The 20,322-nt window shown below is 42.6% G+C and overlaps 2 protein-coding genes across 3 annotated transcripts; one reads left to right on the top strand and one right to left on the bottom strand.

Annotated features, from left to right (window-relative positions):
- Nucleotides 1-657: 657 nt before the first annotated feature.
- TIPRL (TOR signaling pathway regulator) lies at nt 658-7,787 on the bottom strand. The gene is made up of 7 exons (XM_009102528.4): nt 7,541-7,787; nt 4,886-5,065; nt 3,964-4,063; nt 2,743-2,874; nt 2,233-2,328; nt 1,508-1,570; nt 658-824 (listed from the first exon to the last, which is right to left on the bottom strand). The coding sequence occupies exons 1-7, from the start codon at nt 7,639-7,641 to the stop codon at nt 675-677; spliced, it is 822 nt and encodes a 273-aa protein (XP_009100776.1). The 5' UTR covers nt 7,642-7,787; the 3' UTR covers nt 658-674.
- A 2,030-nt stretch (nt 7,788-9,817) lies between these two features.
- Nucleotides 9,818-20,161, top strand: GPR161 (G protein-coupled receptor 161). 2 transcript variants are annotated; one of them, XM_030234268.2, is made up of 9 exons: nt 9,818-9,927; nt 10,459-10,548; nt 10,726-11,012; nt 11,881-11,970; nt 12,362-12,475; nt 12,998-13,722; nt 15,229-15,333; nt 16,964-17,083; nt 18,400-20,161. In XM_030234268.2, exons 3-9 carry the CDS (start codon nt 10,726-10,728, stop codon nt 18,645-18,647), a joined length of 1,689 nt encoding a protein of 562 aa, XP_030090128.1. In that variant the 5' UTR covers nt 9,818-9,927; nt 10,459-10,548; the 3' UTR covers nt 18,648-20,161. The 2 variants fall into 2 exon arrangements, with proteins under 2 accessions (XP_030090128.1, XP_009100775.2); XM_009102527.4 differs by lacking the exons at nt 9,818-9,927; nt 10,459-10,548 and having other exon boundaries at nt 10,954-11,012; nt 12,064-12,475.
- The last annotated feature ends 161 nt before the right edge of the window (nt 20,162-20,322 follow it).

Here is a 20,322-nt window from a genome sequence, read left to right as displayed (position 1 = left end):
ACTTACCAGTGGATCTCTGTTAACCTCCAGCTCTCCTGCTCTGGAGTTAATGCTTCCCAAATAATTTTTACCTTTATATAAAGTGAAACAAATATATTTTCCCTACACTTAAACCTATCTCAGATGAAATGAATATTCTTAGGTGAGACTCTGGATCAGAAACTACAAGAAGTAACTTTGTTGGTTACCAATAGGGGAAGCCGAGCAAAATCGGTAGTTCAGGATGGACAGATCAAAATAAATGCAGAGGAATTCTTCTTATTTTTTTAACTGTGGATTAATTCTCAATACAAATAAGATCATGCCAGTTTTACAACTCTGGCAGTTTCATAGTATCTAAAGCAGCAATAACAAAATCTTCATAGAATTTAAAGTGGACGGAGACAATACTTCTGCCTGCTTGGTGAACTAAACAGAACCCCGACTCCCAACAGTCATTTCTCCAATGCTGTTGAAAACTGTAACTCACCACCAGTCTATCATCAACTCCAAAAATAGGTTAAAAAAAAATCTAAACAAAAAACACCATTAGCAAAACCTGCTTGAAATGTTTTCTCTAAAGGCTACAGAAAAATTAGCCAAATTCTTCATTCCACTAGTAGTGAAACACCCCGCATGCCAACAACTGCGATCACATAATCTCCAGTATACTTCAAGTCCTTATAAAGTCACATTTATTTAGACTTAGCACATGTGGTTTCCAGTGATGTTTCTGGTTTAGGCTCCAGCTTTTCTGGGAATTCTAGTTTTTCACAGATTGTCTCCTTTATGGGTAGATACTGCGAGATCTCATTAGGTTCCGTGAACAGGGAAGGTGGAATGTTCTAAAAAGCAAAACTTTTACATTAAATGAGTGAAAGAAAAGAGGGGATAAGAAAAAGTATTCCAATCCCAAACTATTACAGACAACTCATATTTACTGGATGTAAACACCATTCCAGGCAAACTTTTTAGAGGCAAACTAAAAGTAAGGGAGGAGGAAAGATACAAGAAAATGAAAATTTAGGCATTTGTCATGAATAAAAATCAACAGCTGCAACTCCAAATGTATCACAGATTATTCTGAGCCATTACTAGAGTTTTAAGGTGGCCTATTAACCTCAAATATTTGAGAAAAACTGGAAGAGTCTATTACCAAACAGATCTTAACCCCTAATATGGCTTGGAAGCACACAAATTTAACACATGAAATTTAACATCATGGGACATGGAGTACCTGATTTTGCAGCTGAACAGCTCTATGAAAAAATAAAATAATAAAACATTTAATTAACTCAATAGTAGAAAAAGTGGCCTAATCCCATACCCTGTCATGTGATCTGAGCATTTACAAAATGTAAATCTGCTCTAAAATCACCAAAACAAAAGCTGCAAAAGCAGAAAGGACTTTCTTCTGTATTAATTCCAAACCAAACAAAGAGACACAGTATTTTCTACGCTGACCATAAAACTAAAAAGCAGACAGAAGAAAAAGAATCAAAGAATCAAAGTCTTAAAAATGCAATACCTTTAGACTTGATATTTTGCTTTCCCTTGATGTGTATTCTCGCAACATGTAGGTCTTGTCAGCCTAATGGAAAAAAGCAATCATCTGGTATCAGTAAAACAAGCATTTTAAATACATTTAATTTAGGAAGCATTGGAAATCGGTTGACCACAAATTTTCACACAGAAGAAATGTACATTCAAATTCATGAAGACAAATGACAACAATGTTGTTTTTTTCCAAAAACCACCTGTGTGCATGTTTAAAAAAAATTCTATGAATATGCTTGTTAATTTTTGCTCAGCTAAAACTCCTACACATCTACACAGAATTATCAAAACCCAAATCTTAACATCCTCTATCACTTGTGAGATACTAGAACTCAATGTACTATGGACAGTTATTTGCAAGTTACACTTGCTGTCTAACTCTATTAGGTAAGACAAAAATAACGTACTTGAAGACAAGACAGTATTGAACTCTTTACTGCTGCCTATTTTTCCTCTTGTACTTCCTTCTCTGTGTCTGTCAAATGTATTTAAATGATTACATCACAAGAGGGGTAGCGTACTCTGCTCATACACACAGCATTCAGCACTTGGTTGCTAGCTCAGCACCACCACAAAACTAAACTTTTTGTGCCCCCAAACATCAGTATTACTTTAGGGGAATATCACTGCGTCACTGGAAGTAAAATGGCAATGGAACCTCTGTAAAGTAACTCATGATGGAAAGTAAGGGTTTACCTCATGATGAAGCCTTGTATCATTCATCCTGATGAGTACCCCATCCACTCGCAAGAAGAACCTCAGCAGCACAAAAAAGCTGGAGGGCATAACTCTCTGCAAAAATAAAGATAGCCCATTCAGCACCTTACAAAGGCTTACTTTAAGCATGTTCTAGTCTACACCAGATATTCACAATGCAAGACAATATGAGAAGTTTTCAAGAATGAAGTCAAAGTTTGGGCAGTTGATTTACTACAGCTATGACTAGCCAGCGGGCAGACAGTGTCTCAAAGGACTGTTAGGCAGGACACAGGACAGAAAAGATCGTCCCCTGGAACACATGACAGATGACAAAGATTTCAAGACAACATCATTTCCAGTAAGATCATATTTCTAAGAGCAAGGATGAAGAACTTTGTGCTTTAAAGTTTAAATCCCAGAAGGAATAACATGCAAAAAGCAGCTGTGTTTTGCATTAATCAGCCAACTGAGTCCCCAGGTATCTTTTATACACCTCCTAATACTCACTACTTTCACACTCAAGCTTGATACTCCATGATCATGGAGTTCATCTTCAAACAGGAGTACTTCTTCAAAAAACATAATTTGTTCCCTGGCTTTCAACTTCTCTGTATTTATGTGTTCTGTTGTAGGAACAACCTAGATAAAAATATTAAGAGCAGTTAGCATATTAATATTTTGCCAAACTACATAAAGTTTGTCCTGACGTTTTGAATTCCACAGTTTTAAAAAGGAAAAAACTTCTCAGGCATTAAGCTTAAGACACCCCAAATTTCTAACAGAAAAAATTAAAATCAAAGTTTCCAAGAGTTTCTTCTTAGGAGCAATATCAAGCAAAAACAAGAACTAAGAGCGGAAAATTCTGACTAAACTTCTCTCTGGGTACCAGGCTCAGTAGGGTTCCAGCTGCAAACAATTCTGCTTTCTTTCAAAATATTTAAAGATATCTTGTGTTTAACACATGTATGAGAAGTTCAGGTTTATAAACAGATTTCTGTACATTTAGCACCTCTAGCCCACAACACACCTTGAAAATTATTTTAGTAAACCCGTTCCACAGAAATCAAGTACCTGTATGTTTTTCATCTCATGGTCTCCACAGACACTTCTGGTGTCCAAATACGATGGACCAACATTGGTTATTTCTATGCTGTACTTTTAATTCCAGCACACCTCAAATGATCTCTAACTAAAGCAATTCTAGTGAATTAATACAGATTATCTGCTTAGTAGCAAGCAACCTGTATGCAGTAAACAGAAGCTGGGAATTTCAGTCTTATTTTCACAAAAATAAAGACATGGGAGGGCCTATGAGTTTAAATATGAGGAATTACTGAGCTGCTGTTGCAGAAAAACATCAGGCCACTGAAAGCAGCCAGGTCAGAAAGCAGACAAAAATGCAAGCAGCAGAGCATGAAGGCGATACAGAATGACATAGCTGATAGTTCTGCTGTATGTGAGCAGCTCGGGGCTGCAGAGCGGCCCCCAGCAAGAGCTGAAGCCTCCCATGTGCTTTAATCCTAAAATGCTTTAAGACATCCCCCATCTTCGTTATTAAAATAAGCCATGATTTGATTAGGATAAAATAATGAGCTGAGAGACATAAGAAGCCCAAATTACAAAGCACAAAAGATTTTAAAGAAGGCTATTGAAAGGTAAATGACAGCTTCAAAAAGAGTGTAGCTGAAGCAAGATGCAGTCAGCAATTAACAAGGAGAAAATTATTACCTTTAATGTTGCAGTATCTCCCAGCAAAGTTCCTTTGTAATCTGTTGTGTAAGTCCAGTCATATGGCTTGACAACTTCCTTACTGTGCTCAGTCTCACTCCTCAACAGTGAAAGAGAAAACAGCTGTGTAGTAATTGCTTCATAGCAATTCTCAAGAAATTACCACCTCACATAAGACTGTACATTAGAATTCCAACACTGGTCCTAATGAAAAATACCAGCATTGTCTGAGCTGCAATCACAATGTCAGGACTTAACCATGGTTTCACATCTGTTTCCATAATAACTTCGAAAACAATTATGAAAATTCTCAATCTATCTCAGTTCTATGACTCAAAATAAAGATTCACATGCAGTATTGCTGAAAAATTTGTATTTCAAGATCAACGGTTCTTTAAGAAGGCAGAACGTGATCTCTTGACACCACACAGCAATCATTAACACTGCAATTTAGCTTAGATTTCATGATAACTTTCCTTTGTTTCTGTGCTTTATTTCCAGATGCTCTACAACTAAATCCAATTTGGTAAATACTAAGCATCATAATTAGTTTTCATGCATGGTAACTGTTCTGCTTTATTCCTAAGGCTAAGATTTTAAAAATGTACAGCACTTTGCAACACCACACAATACAGTCTTGTAATGCTCGAGGCTCTATGAGTTTGAATAAACAGAAAAAGCATTAAGTCATGTTAAATTTGACATTAAGAAAGCCATGACACAGCTGAAAAATACAGCTGACCCAATTTAACAGAAAGGATGATGACAGCAAAGCATAGTGACCTCTGTGATCACATGCTGTATCTAGGGTAGAAGCAAATGCAATGCGGTCCTCAAGAGTTCAGTTTGTTCCTTTAACTACACTATGACAGTTTCATATACAACACACCAATACTTGCCCACTGGTGATAAAATACTGTACCTGCTCTCTTGCCACTCCTCTGCACAAGCGACTTTGATCATACCTTGACAATTATTGACACATTTTAAAGCATCTGTAGCATTGAACTCAATTCCAAAACCATGGTCATGCTGTATTCTTAGGACATTGTCTCCAAACATCATCTCTGGCAGGGAAGGCATGTGTAATTCATCAGCCAACCTGCAGAGAAAAATAAAAGAGGCATCAGTCAGCTGAGCATAGCTCAGTGAAAGCAGTCCTTGTTTTGGAACAAGGATTCTTTAGACCATGATAACTTAGAAGACACATCACCAGGTTAATCATTTCACCTGAAATGCAGACTCATTGATCTGAAGTGACTTTTCCTCCAAAAAAAGTACCCCTAAAACATTCCTTTGCATCAGGCTCAGACAAAATTCTCACACATGAGGAATCAAGAGTATCTGAGAAACATGTAGAAGCCATTTTCCACCTGTGCTAGCAAATCCCTGGATGGTCAGGGGACCAAGTTCAGTAGGTGCTCAAAGAAACTTTTAGGAAGAAGGACTCATCATAAGCAAGTTTGAATTCAAATGCAATGGTCCATACCTCCAAATTTGGAAGCCTAGAAAAAAGACAACCCTGGCACAGTATATAAAAAGTGCAGAAGACACTACTGTACTCTGCTACTGTACATAGTAGCACACTTCCTAAACTTTTCCTCCTCACCTACACAACTTCCCAAGACCGAAAAGGAATATCTGACATCTGGAGAGGAGAAAGCTTTAGGAAATACACCTATTTGAGTGAGGGGAGGGAGAAGAGTGTCCTAATCATAATATTCACATTGGTAACAAGGCATTCCTGAATAAAAGTGATTATTTCTGTAACCCTGAATAAAAAAGAAGAGTGTCAACCTAACCAAAATAAAAATAGTAAATTCACAGACCTGGAAAGTAAGATCCTATGTTTTTCCCAAAGAAGGCAGAATAACATTATGAACTCTTGCATTTCATCAAGTCTAGGGACCCTTGACCTGCAAAACCCAACCCCTGCATAGAAAACAGTTCTTAGCTATGGCACATTTAATCCTTCACCTTTCCACACAAGTTGCTGAGGGATTTTTGCAATATATATTTGCCATAAATAAAATTTATGGCAAATATATACTGCAAAAATATAAATTCCTATAGATACTAATAATGTTCCCCAAGCAATAAAAAAGAAAAAACGGGTCGCTGTGACCTTGTTGCACCTCCTACAAATGGCCTCAGCTCATTGATCCCGCCTGTCCAGATCCATCTGCTGAGCTGTCCTACCCTTCAGTAAATCAACACTTCCACCTGGCTTGGGGTCATCTGTGAACTTAGTGAGGGTGCACTCAATCACCTTGTCCAGACTATTGATAAAGATACTGAAGAGGACTGGCCCCAGTACTGAGCCCTGGGGAACACCACTGCTGATGGGCCACCAGTAGGATGTAACTCCATTCACCATTACTCTTTGAGCTCAGCCATCCAGACAACGTTTTACCCAACAAACAGTGCACCCATCCCAGCCACAGTCAGCCAGTTCGTCTCAGAGAATGCCTTATTAGCCTCAAAAAAGGTAAAAGCAAGATAAATAAAGTACATTTAACAAGACTAATAAGATTCCTATGTATACTGAAATTTATTCCAGAAAATGAAACCAAGAAATATCTGCCAAATAAGATATCTGCCAAATCCATAAGATATCTGCCATAAGAAATAAGATATCTGCCATAATCCATAAGAAATATCTGCCAAATAAGATATCTACCAAACCAAGATATCTGCCAAATCCATCTGTCTTTAAGGTCAGCTGAACTCTCCAGTTCCACATTAGCAAATCTGACTTAAGTACTTGATGCTGATACAGGAGCATTTCCTCCAATGATTTCACTGGATTGGAAAGTCCTATAACAAGAGAGCAAATTATAAATTTTTAATGAAAACCACTATCTCAAAATAGCTATTACTGAGACATGGTATGAGACAGTAAAAATATTCTTTTTCAAAAATAATTTAAAAAATCAGACTTCTAATTAGCGGGTCTCAGTTCACAGAGATCCAGAGATCCAAAACCATTATAATCATACAATGGTTTGAGTTGGAAGAACCTAAAGGTCAAGTTCCAACTTCTCTGCCATGGGAAAGGACACCTCCACCAGACCAGGTTGCCCAAAGCTCCACACAACCTGGCCTGGGACATCTCCAGGGATGGGGCATCCACAGTTTATCGGGGCAAGTTCCAGAGACTCACCACCCTCACAGTCAGGAATTTCTCTCCTAGGGTCCAATCTAAATCTCCTCTCTTTCAGTTCGAATCCATTCCCCCTTTTCCCCATACTACATGCCCTCGTAAAAAGTCCTTCTTCGTCTTTCTTGTAGGCTGCCTTCTGCAATCATTAAAACAAAATTTTGCAAATTACCTGAAACCCAAATCGCCCGAGTTCTCCAGCTAGAGAATCAAGCTTGAAGAGAAGGAACAACCCCGGGGACAGAACAGTGTCTACCCCGCCCTGGGAACGCTGCGTGTTTCCTTCTCAAGGCCATCCGACGCCCCCAGCCCCTCGCTGTGACGGCTGAGGCCGCAGCCCAGCGGTGGCTCCCCGAGCAGATGGGACACCCTGCTGTGCTGTGTCCCCCTGCGCCCCCGGCCCGGAGCCCGCCCCACCTCTCGGCCTGCGCCGACTTCATGATGTGCGTCCGGGCGGCGCTCAGCTTCCACGGCCCGAAGGTGAAGTCGCGCCGGCTGCTCTGGAAAACGGGATGCATGGCGACCTCCTCTCTGCCGAGCAGAAGGCAGGAGGCAGCGGAAGGGGCGGAGGTGGCGGAGCCCCTCTCCTCCCGTCTCCTCCCGCACAGCACTCACAGCAGCGCCGGCGCCCCCGGAACAGCCACCCCGTGGCGTTTCCGCTTCCAGGGCCGCGCGGCGCGGAGCCCCGGCGGCGGCGGCGGAATCTTGGGATTCATCTGGAAGAGCATTGCCAACAGGGCGAGGTAGAGGGTCCTGCCCTACTGCTCAGCTCAAGTGAGCTCACATCTGGAGTGTTCTGTCCAGGACAGGAGAGACATGGAGCTCCTGGAGTGGGTCTAGCGGAGGGCAGCGAAAATGATTAGGTGGAAGAGCTCAGGAAGCTGGGTCTGTTCAGCCTGGAGAAGAGGTGGCTGAGAAGGGCCCTCATCAATGCTTACAAATATCTAAAGAGATGATTCCAAGAGTATGGATCCAGGCTCTTCTCGGTGATGCCAAGCAATGGGACAAGCGGCAACAGGCAGAAACTGATGCACAGACGTTCCACCTGAACACCAGGAAGAATTTCTTTACTGTGCAGTGACCAAGCACTAGAACAAGTTGCCCAGAGAGGTTGTGATGCCTCCACCACTGGCGATATTCCAGACCTGTCTAGACACAACCGTGTGCCATGTGCTTGGGATGACCCTGCTTGAGCAGGATGGTCAGACCAGGTGACCCATTGTGGCCCCTTCCAACCTACCCAGTCTGTGATTCTGTGAGGTGATATGGGGTGGCAGATGGGTGAGGAAGGGGGTCCACACTTCTCTGAGTTTCTGGAGCCACCGTGGGGAGAGTGGGCTCTCTAATCTCCTCTGCCAAGGATGAAGAGGCAGCAAGCTCACCCAAAACCCTGTTCCAGTGAAGCTGGGCTGCAGAAGCCAGTGGAGAATGTTTGTGTGCCCTACAAGTGCTTGTGCCTCCTGCCACTTCCCCATGGGTACTTCACCAAGAGCAGTGGGACAGCTGGGTAGGAGAGTTTTGGGGAGCTCTGAAGCCTCTGGTGGCCCTAGACCATCTCCATCGCCACACTCACAGTTGCAGCAAGCTCCATCACACAGGTGCCCTATGCTGTGTTAGTACACACATGTGCACGCACACAGAATCACATCTGGGCAAGGTTAGAATGGGGCACAGTGTATCATCTGGTCCAGCTTTCCTGTTCAAACATAGTTGTCCCAAGAGCACATGGCATAGGATTTTGCCTAGACAGGTCTGGAATATCTTCAGTGAGGGAGACTCCATAACCTCTTTAGGCAACCAGTGCACAGTCACTTGCACAGGAAATAAGTTCTTCCTCACATTTAGGTGGGACTTCTGTGCATCATTTTTTGCTCATTGTGGAATCTCTTGTGCTGGTTCGATACATTTTTTAATGCTGTCCAAAGACAGTCTTTTTTAAATGTCAAAGTGCAATGGCATAGTAAGCTTGAAAAAAGTCCTGTAGAAAAGTAGAATTTTTTTAATTTTCAACCAGTTCCAGTAGAACTGGTTGAAAATTAAAAAAAAAAAAAAAAAAGAAAAGAAAAAGAAAAAAAGAAAAGAAAAGAAAAAAAAAATCAGCTTAGTATTCCAGCACTGAGGGTGGGTGCTTGTCTTGCTTTTCTGCGTCATCAAAAGGGCAGTCACCCTCTGTCACCCACCTAACTCCCTGAGGACTTCCCGTGGCACAGGAGCAAGACACATAGTCCAGCTCCTGCTGCTGGAACATTGGAGTGAACTGAGGCAACAGCCACAGGAAACTGATGTCCACAGCATTAAAAACTGCACAGAGCGATCAAAATATAGCACAGCTCACTTCAGGGCAGTTACCCTCTGTGCTAAAAGGCATTACCAGGAAAGGGCAGGAACTAGGGAGGCACAAGCACAGCATTTAATTTTTATTCACCCTTTACACTGACACTATATCCGATGTTTTGCTTCAGATGTGTGTGCAGGAAAAACCCTTTGCCAAATCTTATTTATGTTACTTTTAATAGTGTTTGGGGGTCTAGGAAGTCTAGCACTTAGGCTCTACGGCTGCCTGGCACTTCGAGCAGGGGCAAATTACTTTACCTTATCCGTGTAAAGTACTTTTTCCCTGCCTTCTAAGCGAGTTCCCGTGAAGTGCGCGGACCGTCCTGGGGCGGACGGGGAGGAGGCGTGGCGGGCTGAGTCGGCGGGGCGGGAGGGCGGGACGGGCGGGCACTGGGTTGGGACCGTGCCCATGGCGGAGGAGGCTCGGGCCGCCGTGGCTCATGGGGGTCCCGCTCTGGCGGCGGCGGGCGGTGAGTGCGGAGCCAGGAAGAGGACAAATGCACTGGACCCCGGCGGGTGGGGGCGGAGGACCTTGTTCCAGCTCTTTGTTCGCTGCCGGAGGGAGCGCGGGGGCAAAATGGCGAACCCCCCTTTCCCCGCTGTATTTACAACTAGGTCCCACTCACTTCGTGGGTGTGCGGGAAGCCTGACCGCGCTGCCCGCGGCCGGGATGGGATGGAATGCTGTCCCCGCTCCGGGCAGCCCTCTGCCCGAGGTCATTTCCCTCCGCAGGGTGCGGCAGGGCAGTGAGGGGACGGGGAGCGCCAGATGCTCCGAGCATCGCTGTCGCAGGGTGCGGCCGCGGGGGAAGCCGCCTTTCCAAAACCCGATCCGGTCATAAAACGTTGGAAAGGCACACAGAGGTGGCTCAGGCATGCTGAGAGAGAAAGAAACTCGAGGGGAAGTGATTTTGCACACGTCCTCTTAGTCAGACGCTAAGGAACAGCTAAGTTATGTTTTTTCAAAGCATGGCCCAGTAATGTCTTTAATTATGTTCACAGGAAAGTACAGATAAAAATGGGAAAAAGGCGTCTTTCCAGACTGACAGTGCTGCCTAATGCCACAACAGCCACGCAGATGGAAGCATTTCTGTGAGTACTGTCTGGGACCCATTTCTGCCACAGTTGCAGAATTAGCTAAGATAACTTTTCTGAGTTCCTTCCAGAAATGCTAAAATCAACTTTCCATTCATTGATGGACTCTTTTACTTTTTTTTGGTCTGCATATTTGCATTTGTTTGTTTGTTTGTTCATTATGCTGTCCTACAGATGGGTGAAGGACTGAATGAAGTAAGTAGTGATTGCCATGTGAAGGCAGCAGGAAAAAGAGGAATTGCTAAGGACTTGGAAGAAATAACAAGGTTTCACAAAATGAGGCTGCAAATGAATGGATGGATGCTAACACTGAGAAGTCAAGGATTAAAGGTTCTCAAGCATTTCTGTACCGTGGACCGCATCTTAATGCAAGGAAGTGTCTTTCAGACCTCGTGTACAGAAAGCCAGTTCCTCCAGTCCTTTGGTGTTGGCAGTAAAATACAATCAGCAGCGCAGCTAAGGTGATTTTGAACGTGTGGAAATGATGTTGGGAGAGTACACGCAGTGGTGGTCCCTGAGTCTTTGAATGTTACGTAGCAACTGTTAAGGAAGAGTCAGCAGGATGTAAAACTGATCTCTGGGGCTGTTCCGGTCCAATCCAGCTAGCTCTGGACTCTGGCACCTCGCAGTCTTACAAGAACAAAAGTAAAAGACTATAGGCCCTCTTTCCTCTCGGGATGATCAATCACGATCCACCACCCCACTTTATTGTGGAACCACTCCAGGGAAGTCCAAGGGAGGCAAAGAGAGGCCAGGGGTTTCCTCCTGGGAGATTTTAAGCCCAGGGGAAGGGGGGTGGAGGAGAGGAGCTACAGCCAATGGGATACAGGTGAGGAGAGGGGTGAGGGGAGGGGTAGACCAGGGAGAAACCACCACCACTGGGGCTTAGCGGAGAGGGGAAGACCATGTGATATGAGTGGGGAATCCCATGAGGATACAAACATACTATTCAGTATGTATGTAAATACCCAGTGCAAAACAATGACTAAATAAACTATTTAGTGCAATACAACAGCAGGGTATGACTAGCCAGGCATCCATAGACCATCAGCAAATGCTGTATAAGCAGAATAAAAGGTAACTATCAGGATAGGCAGAACTTTTTTTGCTACAGTGACATTCTTTAAAGTAAGATAAGCAAAGATATTTGATATTTGTCTTGTTTCTTGAAGAAACAAGTGACAATCTTGTTTCTTCACAGCCTAGATGAAGGGGCTGGTAAGCAGGACTTAGGAACAAGTAAGATCTGTAGAAAATTTTAAAGTAAAATGTGCCTATTTTCTTTCTTATTTCCCCCCCCTTTACCTCTTCTTGTCTTCCTTGTTCTAGGCTTGGTGTTATCCTCTTTGGTGTGCTCACAGGCAATTTACTGCCCTTTCACTTGCCCATCAAAAATATGCAGTTTCCTGCATACTACAGGTAAATTTTAAGAAAGGCAAAAGGGCCTCCAGTGTTTGGAAAGAGTTTGAAGAACTATTACCTGAATGTTTCTGAGCGTTGTTTTGCTTCTAGCTGCTCAGCATGTCTTGGCTGCTCCAGATCTGCACACTCTGACCATGAGCAGCAATTCCTCCCTCAGCAATGGGAAGGGCCTTAGGAACCTGACCACAGAGGAAGATGGGGCAGTCAGAGTCACTGAGTCCATTGCTATAATTGTCATTGCCATATTCATCTGTTTGGGCAACCTGGTGATTGTTGTCACTCTGTATCGCAAGTCGTACCTTCTCACCTTGAGCAACAAGTTTGTGTTCAGCCTGACCCTCTCCAACTTTCTACTCTCCGTGCTGGTGCTGCCTTTTGTTGTGACCAGCTCCATCAGGCGAGAATGGATCTTTGGGGTTGTTTGGTGCAATTTCTCAGCCCTGCTCTACATGCTGATCAGCTCAGCCAGCATGCTCACTCTGGGACTCATAGCTATAGACCGGTAAGCTGCTTTTTAGTAATGAATTGTAACAAATTGTCTGCTCTTTTCATAGAATAACCATTGCTTGTTCAGAGAGCTGAGAAGAACTGCAGAGGGTTACACAGTGTACTGATGGAGTATCATTTTTACTTCAGCCTCTCATGAAATTTTAATGTGGAGCAAGAGAAAGTGATGTCATCAGTAATGGAAAATGCAGACATTCATCCAGAGTTTTTTAAAGCTCTTGATGGTATAATAACATACTATTTGATAAAATGAAATAGTGACTTAAAATTCCAGATTATACCCTAAGCATACACTCACACATAAGGGCATATTTAATGGTTTCATGTGTGCCTTCAGCCAAGTTTGACAATCTTGACTGCAGTGATACGTACTTTTACATGTAACTGTTTCTAGAAACAGGGCTTCTGAGCCTGTTTGAAGAAAAAAGAACTAGATACCAGCATCATTAAAGCATGTTCTTTTCTTTATTGTATGTCTTTTATGCTCCTGTGGACTACTTCTTTTCTTGCCCCGTAGGTACTACGCTGTGCTGTACCCGATGGTTTATCCGATGAAGATAACGGGCAACAGAGCAGTGGTAGCTCTTGTGTATGTGTGGCTGCATTCCCTTATTGGCTGCCTCCCTCCCCTTTTTGGCTGGTCCTCCTTGGAGTTTGACCAATTCAAGTGGATGTGTGTGGCAGCCTGGCACAAGGAGGCTGCCTACACAGCATTTTGGCAGATCTGGTGCGCACTGCTGCCCTTCGTGGTCATGATGATCTGCTATGGAGTCATATTCCGTGTGGCAAGGATTAAAGCCCGCAAAATTCACTGTGGGAGTATTGTCATTGTGGAGGAGGACTCGCAGAAGAATGGGAGGAAGAACTCCAGCACCTCCACATCCTCCTCTGGCAGCCGAAGGAACGCTTTCCAAGGGGTTGTTTACTCAGCCAACCAGTGCAAAGCTTTCATAACCATCTTGGTTGTCATTGGGGCTTTTGTCATTACGTGGGGACCTTACATGGTAGTAATAACATCAGAGGCACTTTGGGGTAAAAACAGTATCTCCCCTGCTTTGGAGACATTGGCTACATGGCTGTCCTTTTCCAGTGCCATTTGCCATCCGCTAATTTATGGGCTGTGGAACAAAACAGTGCGCAAGGAACTCCTGGGAATGTGCTTTGGGGATCGGTATTACCGCAAGTCCTTTGTTCAGCAGCATAGGACATCAAGGCTCTTTAGCATTTCCAACAGGATCACAGGTAAGATGTGGCTGCAAAAGAAACTTTCTTAATATCATCAAGAGCAAGACTTCCTGTCTGCCTGTGTTTGGCATGTTTCAGGGCTCTGTAAAGAGAGTTGGATGTTTCTGGAATTTTTAGCAGTCTTTTATCAGTCAGGTTACATTTGAAAGGAGAATTTCTCTCTTCTTTTATAGTTAACATCATTCTCCTACTATAGTAAAACTTTCTCAGGCAGAGAAAACATAGTGATGAGATTAATAAAAATAATTTATTTTCTTTCTCAAGCATTTCCTCTTGTATGCCTTCCATTTTGTGTTGCCCAGATTTGAGCTCTACCAACAGTACTTTTTACTGCACTTTTTCTTTGATTAATGGCCTTATGCTACAACTCTTTAAAATCCACTAAGGTTCCACTGGCATAACTTTCTGCAAGTTCAACTTTTAGGCTTCATGGTTGGGAAGAAAAGATCATAAACTAAGTAAAACTGTGTAAAACCATAGAACTATTTGGTGTGTTCCCAAGTTGCAGACTGAGACCTCCAGTTGCTCAGTTTGGTAGCTTGGTTGTTTTGTTTTTTTTTTAAGTAGCAATGCAGTGACATTCAGATTTTTACTAATTTCCCTGATCATGTTCAGAAGCTTCCAAAAATAGAACATCTTCAAGGGATATTTCATGCAAAGGCAGGAACTGAAATTATTTAATAGAGAAGGATGATCTAAAATGCAGAAGGAAGATGAGAGTAGCAAGGCGCCTGTTGTCTTTTCTGCAACCTGGGAACACTGGGAGAAACTGTCATGCAAATGAAAGAGTTATGGAGCTGTAGCCACATAACAACCTCCAGGAGCTTTGGCAAGTCTGTATCCAGGAAATGTATGGATTTATACATTGGAAACTGAGGTGGGGAGGGAAAAGACAGGAAATTTCTTTCTTTTTCCAAGCGATAAACTTGAAGCTGTCAGCTTCTTATTAGATGTCTTAGATGGAGGCTGACAGGGAGGAGAAAAAGACTCCCAACAAACTCACAACAGAATCTCAAGGTGGGATCCAAAGCAGCACCTTTGTAAAAATCCCACAATCTCCTCCCTTTTTGTTTTGGAGATTTGAAAGAAGTAGGGCATCTCTGTGCCCCAGCCTTGCTCCTGAGCTTCTTCCCATGCTAATGGCCTGTCACAGCTGCTGGTGGCTACCAGGTTATTCTCTGTCTAGAAGATGCCTGGCCTATTTCCCCCTCCATGTGAGAGCATATGTGCTCAGCCTGTCTGGCTGATAAAAAACACACAGTTGCAGCAAGAGTGGGAGGGAGATGGTGTAGAGAGAAAGGAGACTTCCCTTTCCAAACCTGAAAGTTGCTGACTGGATTTCTAAGATGGGAAGTCCAGAAGCTGTGCTGTCTGCTTCACCAAGGTAAGTTTTCTATGTAGGATAATAAATAAGGCAGTAGAGTGGGTATTACTAGAAGAGGTTTTTACCTTTGCAAACTCCTTAACCATTCCCTGTGTAACAAAAACAAAACTTTCTTGCAGATTTGGGACTGTCTCCTCACCTTACTGCCCTCATGGCAGGTGGGAGGCCACTGGGAAACAGCAGCAGCACAGGAGACACAGGTTTCAGCTGCTCACAGGATTCAGGTAACTGCAAGTTTCTTGATCCCTACTTGAGCAGAAGTTTGCAATTGGTGGCAGTCTTGTAGACAGTCAATATTTACAGCCACAGATGTCTCCTAGTGGAAAAATTACATGAAGCATCTGTTCTAGCTGTTCCAACAAAAATGCTGCATTTGCTTTTTTCCTCCCTTGTCCTCAATAGATTTACTTGCAAAATGCTTATGGAATGGTGACACTCCCTTGGTAATGAGTCCTAGGAACAAGACTCACTGCTTTTGTGCCCTTCTCCTTCAGTTTCTGTTGTTCTTTGGGGACTTTCTCTATATCTACAAGGAACAGAGCAACAAAGTGCTGTGAACAATGTGCTTCCCTGTTTCCTGTTTTGTAAGAGACCTTGTCTTGTTCATCCTGTGTCACAGTGAGGGAGGCTCGGGACCCTCAATATGAGGGTTCAGCAAGCTTCGTTTATTGATTAGAGCATCAGAAATTTATGCACAACAAGTAATAAGCTCATGCATATTCTGTAAGCTAAGCAATCTATTGGTTATACTATAGGTATCAGTTCCCCCCCTTACTTCTTCATTCCTTTTGACTTACATCTCCTTTTTCTCACGTCTCTCTCTCAGCTACATCATCTTGTTATCATAATACAGCTACGCTCAAGGCCACAGCGTTTTTGCAGGTGCAGAGACTCAGATTAGCTTAGTCTGGTACCTTTCCAATTCTCAGCTATCCAGAGCATGGCTACGTGGCCTTCGTCATGTAATTAGCCCTCTACAGTCCTGCAGTGTAAACATAAGCACTTAGGATGGTTTCAGCTTATGATTTTCTTACTACTTAAGATCTCTCGATTGAAGATAGCTTGGAAAAGGGAAAAAAGAGTTCTGATGGTAATTTTCTATCCAGATCTGTTGCTAGATTTTTCTGGCAGTTAACTCAGCTACCAGTACTTAACTGCAGTAGTTATTTTAGAGAGTATTTCTGCTCTAGAGAAACCAGAGGGTGATCTTTTAAGGGTTGCTTGGCGTAAGGAGTTTGTTTCCTACTTCTGTAAAGGAAGTCTGTGGAGCTGGGATTTATTTTTGGTAATTGTTTTGTGCTGGTAGTTTTCTGTCTGTCGTGGATTTTCTGAAGTTGTATGTGATAAAGGAGAGCAGCCTCCTGGTAAACTTGCCTTGTTAAGAGGATGTGGTGTTACCATCTTGTGACAGCAGTAAAAAAATGAGCAAAAGTAAAGTGATATCAAAATGCTGTTAGAAGTGCCGCTGATGGTTAAGGAGGGAGCACAGTTCATAGCCTGGGAATAGATACACAGTGATCTACTGTGAAATAGTGTTTCACTTTGTATGCTTTTACTGTGAGTTACTAAAGAGCAGAAGCAAGCCTTAGTCCCTCTTGCGTGTTGCTTGCTGCACGTAGTACATGATCCTGGGGCCTGCAATGCCCAGTCTCTAATGAGAATATTTCCCAATCCTTTCATTGAAAACTGACCTCATTCTTTTCCTGTGCAGTGTTTAATGTGAGCTGAAATTTACTCACAAAAGCTGGGTTTAGACATCTTTTGAAAGAACTGCTGAAAACAGGCTGAGAACGTTTTGTCACCATATTGTATCTCAATGTTACTGTTTTACTTGTGGGTTCTTGCTCTTTTCAGGAACAGATACAATGCTTCTTGAAGATTATTGCTCAGATGGCCCTCATGCCATGCACTGCATCTGTCCCCCTCGAAGGAGGAGTTCAGTGACATTTGAAGATGAAGTGGAACAAATTAAAGGTGAGTATAGGGGTAAGTATGAAAATGCTCAGAGTCAACTATACTGAATGTTCAGGAAACCTCACAGGAGCTTGAGAACTGTCTTGAATAGTGTGTGCCTTGACATGATCATTCATGCAGGTACAACAGAAAACAAAATCAAGCCTTTTTTCCAGATCTCAAGTAGCAGCAGGCAAGGACAAGAGTTAGAAGCTGGGATTCCCTGTATATATAAAAATTAAATTGCACAGCAGTATCCTCTCTGCAATTCCACTCATCTTAGTAGCTGTTACAAGTTTTGACTGTTTTATGTTTCTTGGGAAATATATTTTCCTGCCCTCATATTTTGGTTGCATTATCCCTGTGTTTCTCATTTGCTGTCTCTTCTCAACTTTGTCACTTACAGACTTGAAATTCTTCCATTTACAGACTTCAATGATCTGCATATAATTTTATTGTGTTTCATTTACTTTTTCTTACTTAAATTCTACTTCGTTTTACTGGGTGTGTTCTTCAGCAGGTGTGGGTAAAAACAGATGAACCACATGCAATTTTTTCAGTCAGCTTGTGGATTCTGGACTAGCAGAACATTGCAGTGATCATCTGTAAAATGTTGGAACAATAATTTATGCTGATAGTTACAATAATTTCAATAGAAGACTTGATAATAACAACAGAATTTTCTAAACAATATGTGATTGTGAACAGGATGAAAATGAGCAGAATGCCTTTAAGAATCAAGTAATAATAAAACCTGAAATAATGAGAAAACTCTTTCTATGGAATTTTTAAACATCTTGGCAAAATTCCCTTTTGCCCTCTTCCCAGTATGAGATTAATATTTCCTTGTACAAACACATTAGTATACATTTCCCACTATCTTTCTGAGTGATTACATACGAGCAGACATAAAATTTCTTGTAAGAGTGAAGGAGGAAAGTCTCAGTGCACAATTCCCCACAATTCCCCACTGAGAATTTAGCAATTCTCCCTGGTGAGTCTCAGGCTTTTCAGCATCCCTGAGGCTTTAAATTATTTCAGCAGCCTCACTGAAGAGCCTGCTTCTACATACATTTAGGATGAACTCTTGTATTGGTCAACATGTTGGTGGGTAGAGAGGTGTACAGATGCTACAAAAATAGCTGCAGTGACACAGATTATCCCAGGTCTGAAGCTCTGAAAGCTTTGTGTTCTTAGAATGGTGTTGGAAGCTTATTGTTGGTAAATGTATAGTTATTTTCCAGAGGGCATGATCATGCCTTTACAACAGGATCTATATTAGTTTTCAAGCATTTGCACAGCCACGCTTACCAACTGTTACCTATTTTTTTTTTCAGAGGCTGCAAAGAATTCTGTTCTTCATGTAAAAGCTGAAGTCCATAAATCTCTGGACAGTTATGCAGCCAGTCTGGCCCGAGCTATAGAAGCTGATGTGAAACTCAGCCTGTTTGGGGAAGATGCTTTACCAGGAGCCCTGTTCCCCTCGTGGACTCTGGCAGGAAGCAGTGGGAACACCCGGCGTGGTGCCAGGCCCCATGGCAGCCAAAGACTGAAGCTGAAGAGCATTGATGAAGGGAACATTTGACACGAGCACTGGAGTGGGAAAACAGAATGAAACCACTAAGCAGGGCCTACTGCAGCTGGTAGTGTTTCACCAGAACCAGGACACCTTGTTGGGATGTTTCCAGTGTTTTTTCACATGGAAACAGCTGGGTTCTGGTGCTTGCATTAGCATTTTATAGCACTGTTTGTTTACTGGTTGGGGTGCTACTGACTCTTCTGCACATCATTATCACACAGCACATAGGAAAGCAGGGCTTGGTTTCATTGACCATGTCATTAGTCAGTTGAATCTTGGGTCCATTGGCCAAAGCTGATACAGGAACAAAACAGAAGCAAATGGACTTAAGGACCAAGGGTTTGCATTTGTTTACTCTGTGTCTGCGTCTCCCTTTCCCCAGAAGTGCTTTGTATGAGGTTTTGCTGCAAATTGCTTGGAAATCATGATTGGGATGTTTCCATCTGGGTAAAAATGGGGTGTACACTCATTGAGTTTTGTCTTTGTATGACTTACTCAGAGGCAGAGAAGCGAAGTGTTGTGAGGCATCCTCGGTCCAGTACTGTATTTAGACATCCTATTTGTCTTTGTTTTTGACTCAGAGATGTATTTCAGCACAAGCTCATATCCATCTCTGGACAAAGCAACTTGACTTTTTGAACTAGCCTGAATCCCATTGCATTCCCATGTAAAATATAACTGCATGCTTAAAATTCAGTACATGGTTTGCTGTACAGGCAAACATGGTTTAAGAACAGGCTGTTAGAGCAAGAACCCTTAATCTCCAGAAAGATGGCTCTTAGCATAATGCAGGAATAAATAAATTAATAATAGGGAGGTTCTAACTCCTGCATTTTGTACTTCTAATGTGTTAGAGAGATTGCACCTGTGGGCACTCATTAGGAAAGAAAGAATCAAAAATCCAAGTATTTGCCAGGAAACGCTCTGCAGCAAGGTCATTATTGCTGTTGTTATTGTTACCATTCCAATCACAGTCCCTTGTAGTATTCAACACTCCTTAAGCTGTGCACTTGCCTGGAAGGTTTTTTTTGTGCATCCTTTTTATTCCATACTCCTGCTTGAAACAAGTTGAGCAGAGCCATTGCTGAATGTCAGAAGGGCACACACGAGTATGAGTGCAGTGTTGAGGAGTAGGTGCTGGCCCAAAACGCTGTGTTTAGGAGAAAAAAAATCCAAGGCACGTGTGGAAACACAAAATAGATGGTATTGTGTAAAAAGCACATTTTTCACACAGGTACTGAGACAAATATAGCCTTCAAGCAGATCGGGGGCTTGCAAGAGTTTACACCGTGGCTGAATTCGGCTGCCTAAGTCACTAATCTGTTATTTAGTGTAAATATTGTTCGTATTTTTGTACACACACTATAACCCTTCCATAACTCTGTTATTACCAGACTCGTTCTCTCAGTTGAGTTGTCATTAACAAAAGCAGAAATTGAGAAATGCACACGTTTTGTAAAACTGTATTTCCCATCTTAAATACAGAAGAGAAAAAAACCCAACTTATTTCCGGTTCCTGATGGTCTGTGGTCTTTGTACTATTATTTCAACTTACATTCATCTTTAAGTATTTTACTTTTAAAGGTATGTCCAGCTGGCAGGATAATCCTATCAGGCGCGGCAGCTGGAGCCGTTTCCAGAACAGGAGTGTCCCGGATGGAGCACGGCTCCCTCCGCATCG

This window comes from Serinus canaria, chromosome 1 (assembly GCF_022539315.1).
Source record: "Serinus canaria isolate serCan28SL12 chromosome 1, serCan2020, whole genome shotgun sequence".
NCBI lineage: Eukaryota > Metazoa > Chordata > Aves > Passeriformes > Fringillidae > Serinus > Serinus canaria.
The sequence above is the reverse complement of the archived record's forward strand: the minus strand, read 5'-3'. Positions and strand labels throughout refer to the sequence as shown.

Bases quoted from the DNA above. Each gene is read 5' to 3' on its own strand.
- GPR161 (XM_030234268.2), top strand. From the start codon at position 10,726: ATGGGTGAAGGACTGAATGAAGTAAGTAGTGATTGCCATGTGAAGGCA. The intron at 15,334-16,963 runs GTAACTGCAAGT...TGCTCTTTTCAG, and splicing joins CAGCTGCTCACAGGATTCAG to GAACAGATACAATGCTTCTT. The intron at 17,084-18,399 runs GTGAGTATAGGG...TTTTTTTTTCAG, and splicing joins TGAAGTGGAACAAATTAAAG to AGGCTGCAAAGAATTCTGTT.
- TIPRL (XM_009102528.4), bottom strand. From the start codon at position 7,641: ATGCATCCCGTTTTCCAGAGCAGCCGGCGCGACTTCACCTTCGGGCCG. The intron at 5,066-7,540 runs GTGGGGCGGGCT...TTTTCTCTGCAG, and splicing joins AAGTCGGCGCAGGCCGAGAG to GTTGGCTGATGAATTACACA. The intron at 825-1,507 runs GTATTGCATTTT...TTTGCTTTTTAG, and splicing joins GCAAAATATCAAGTCTAAAG to AACATTCCACCTTCCCTGTT.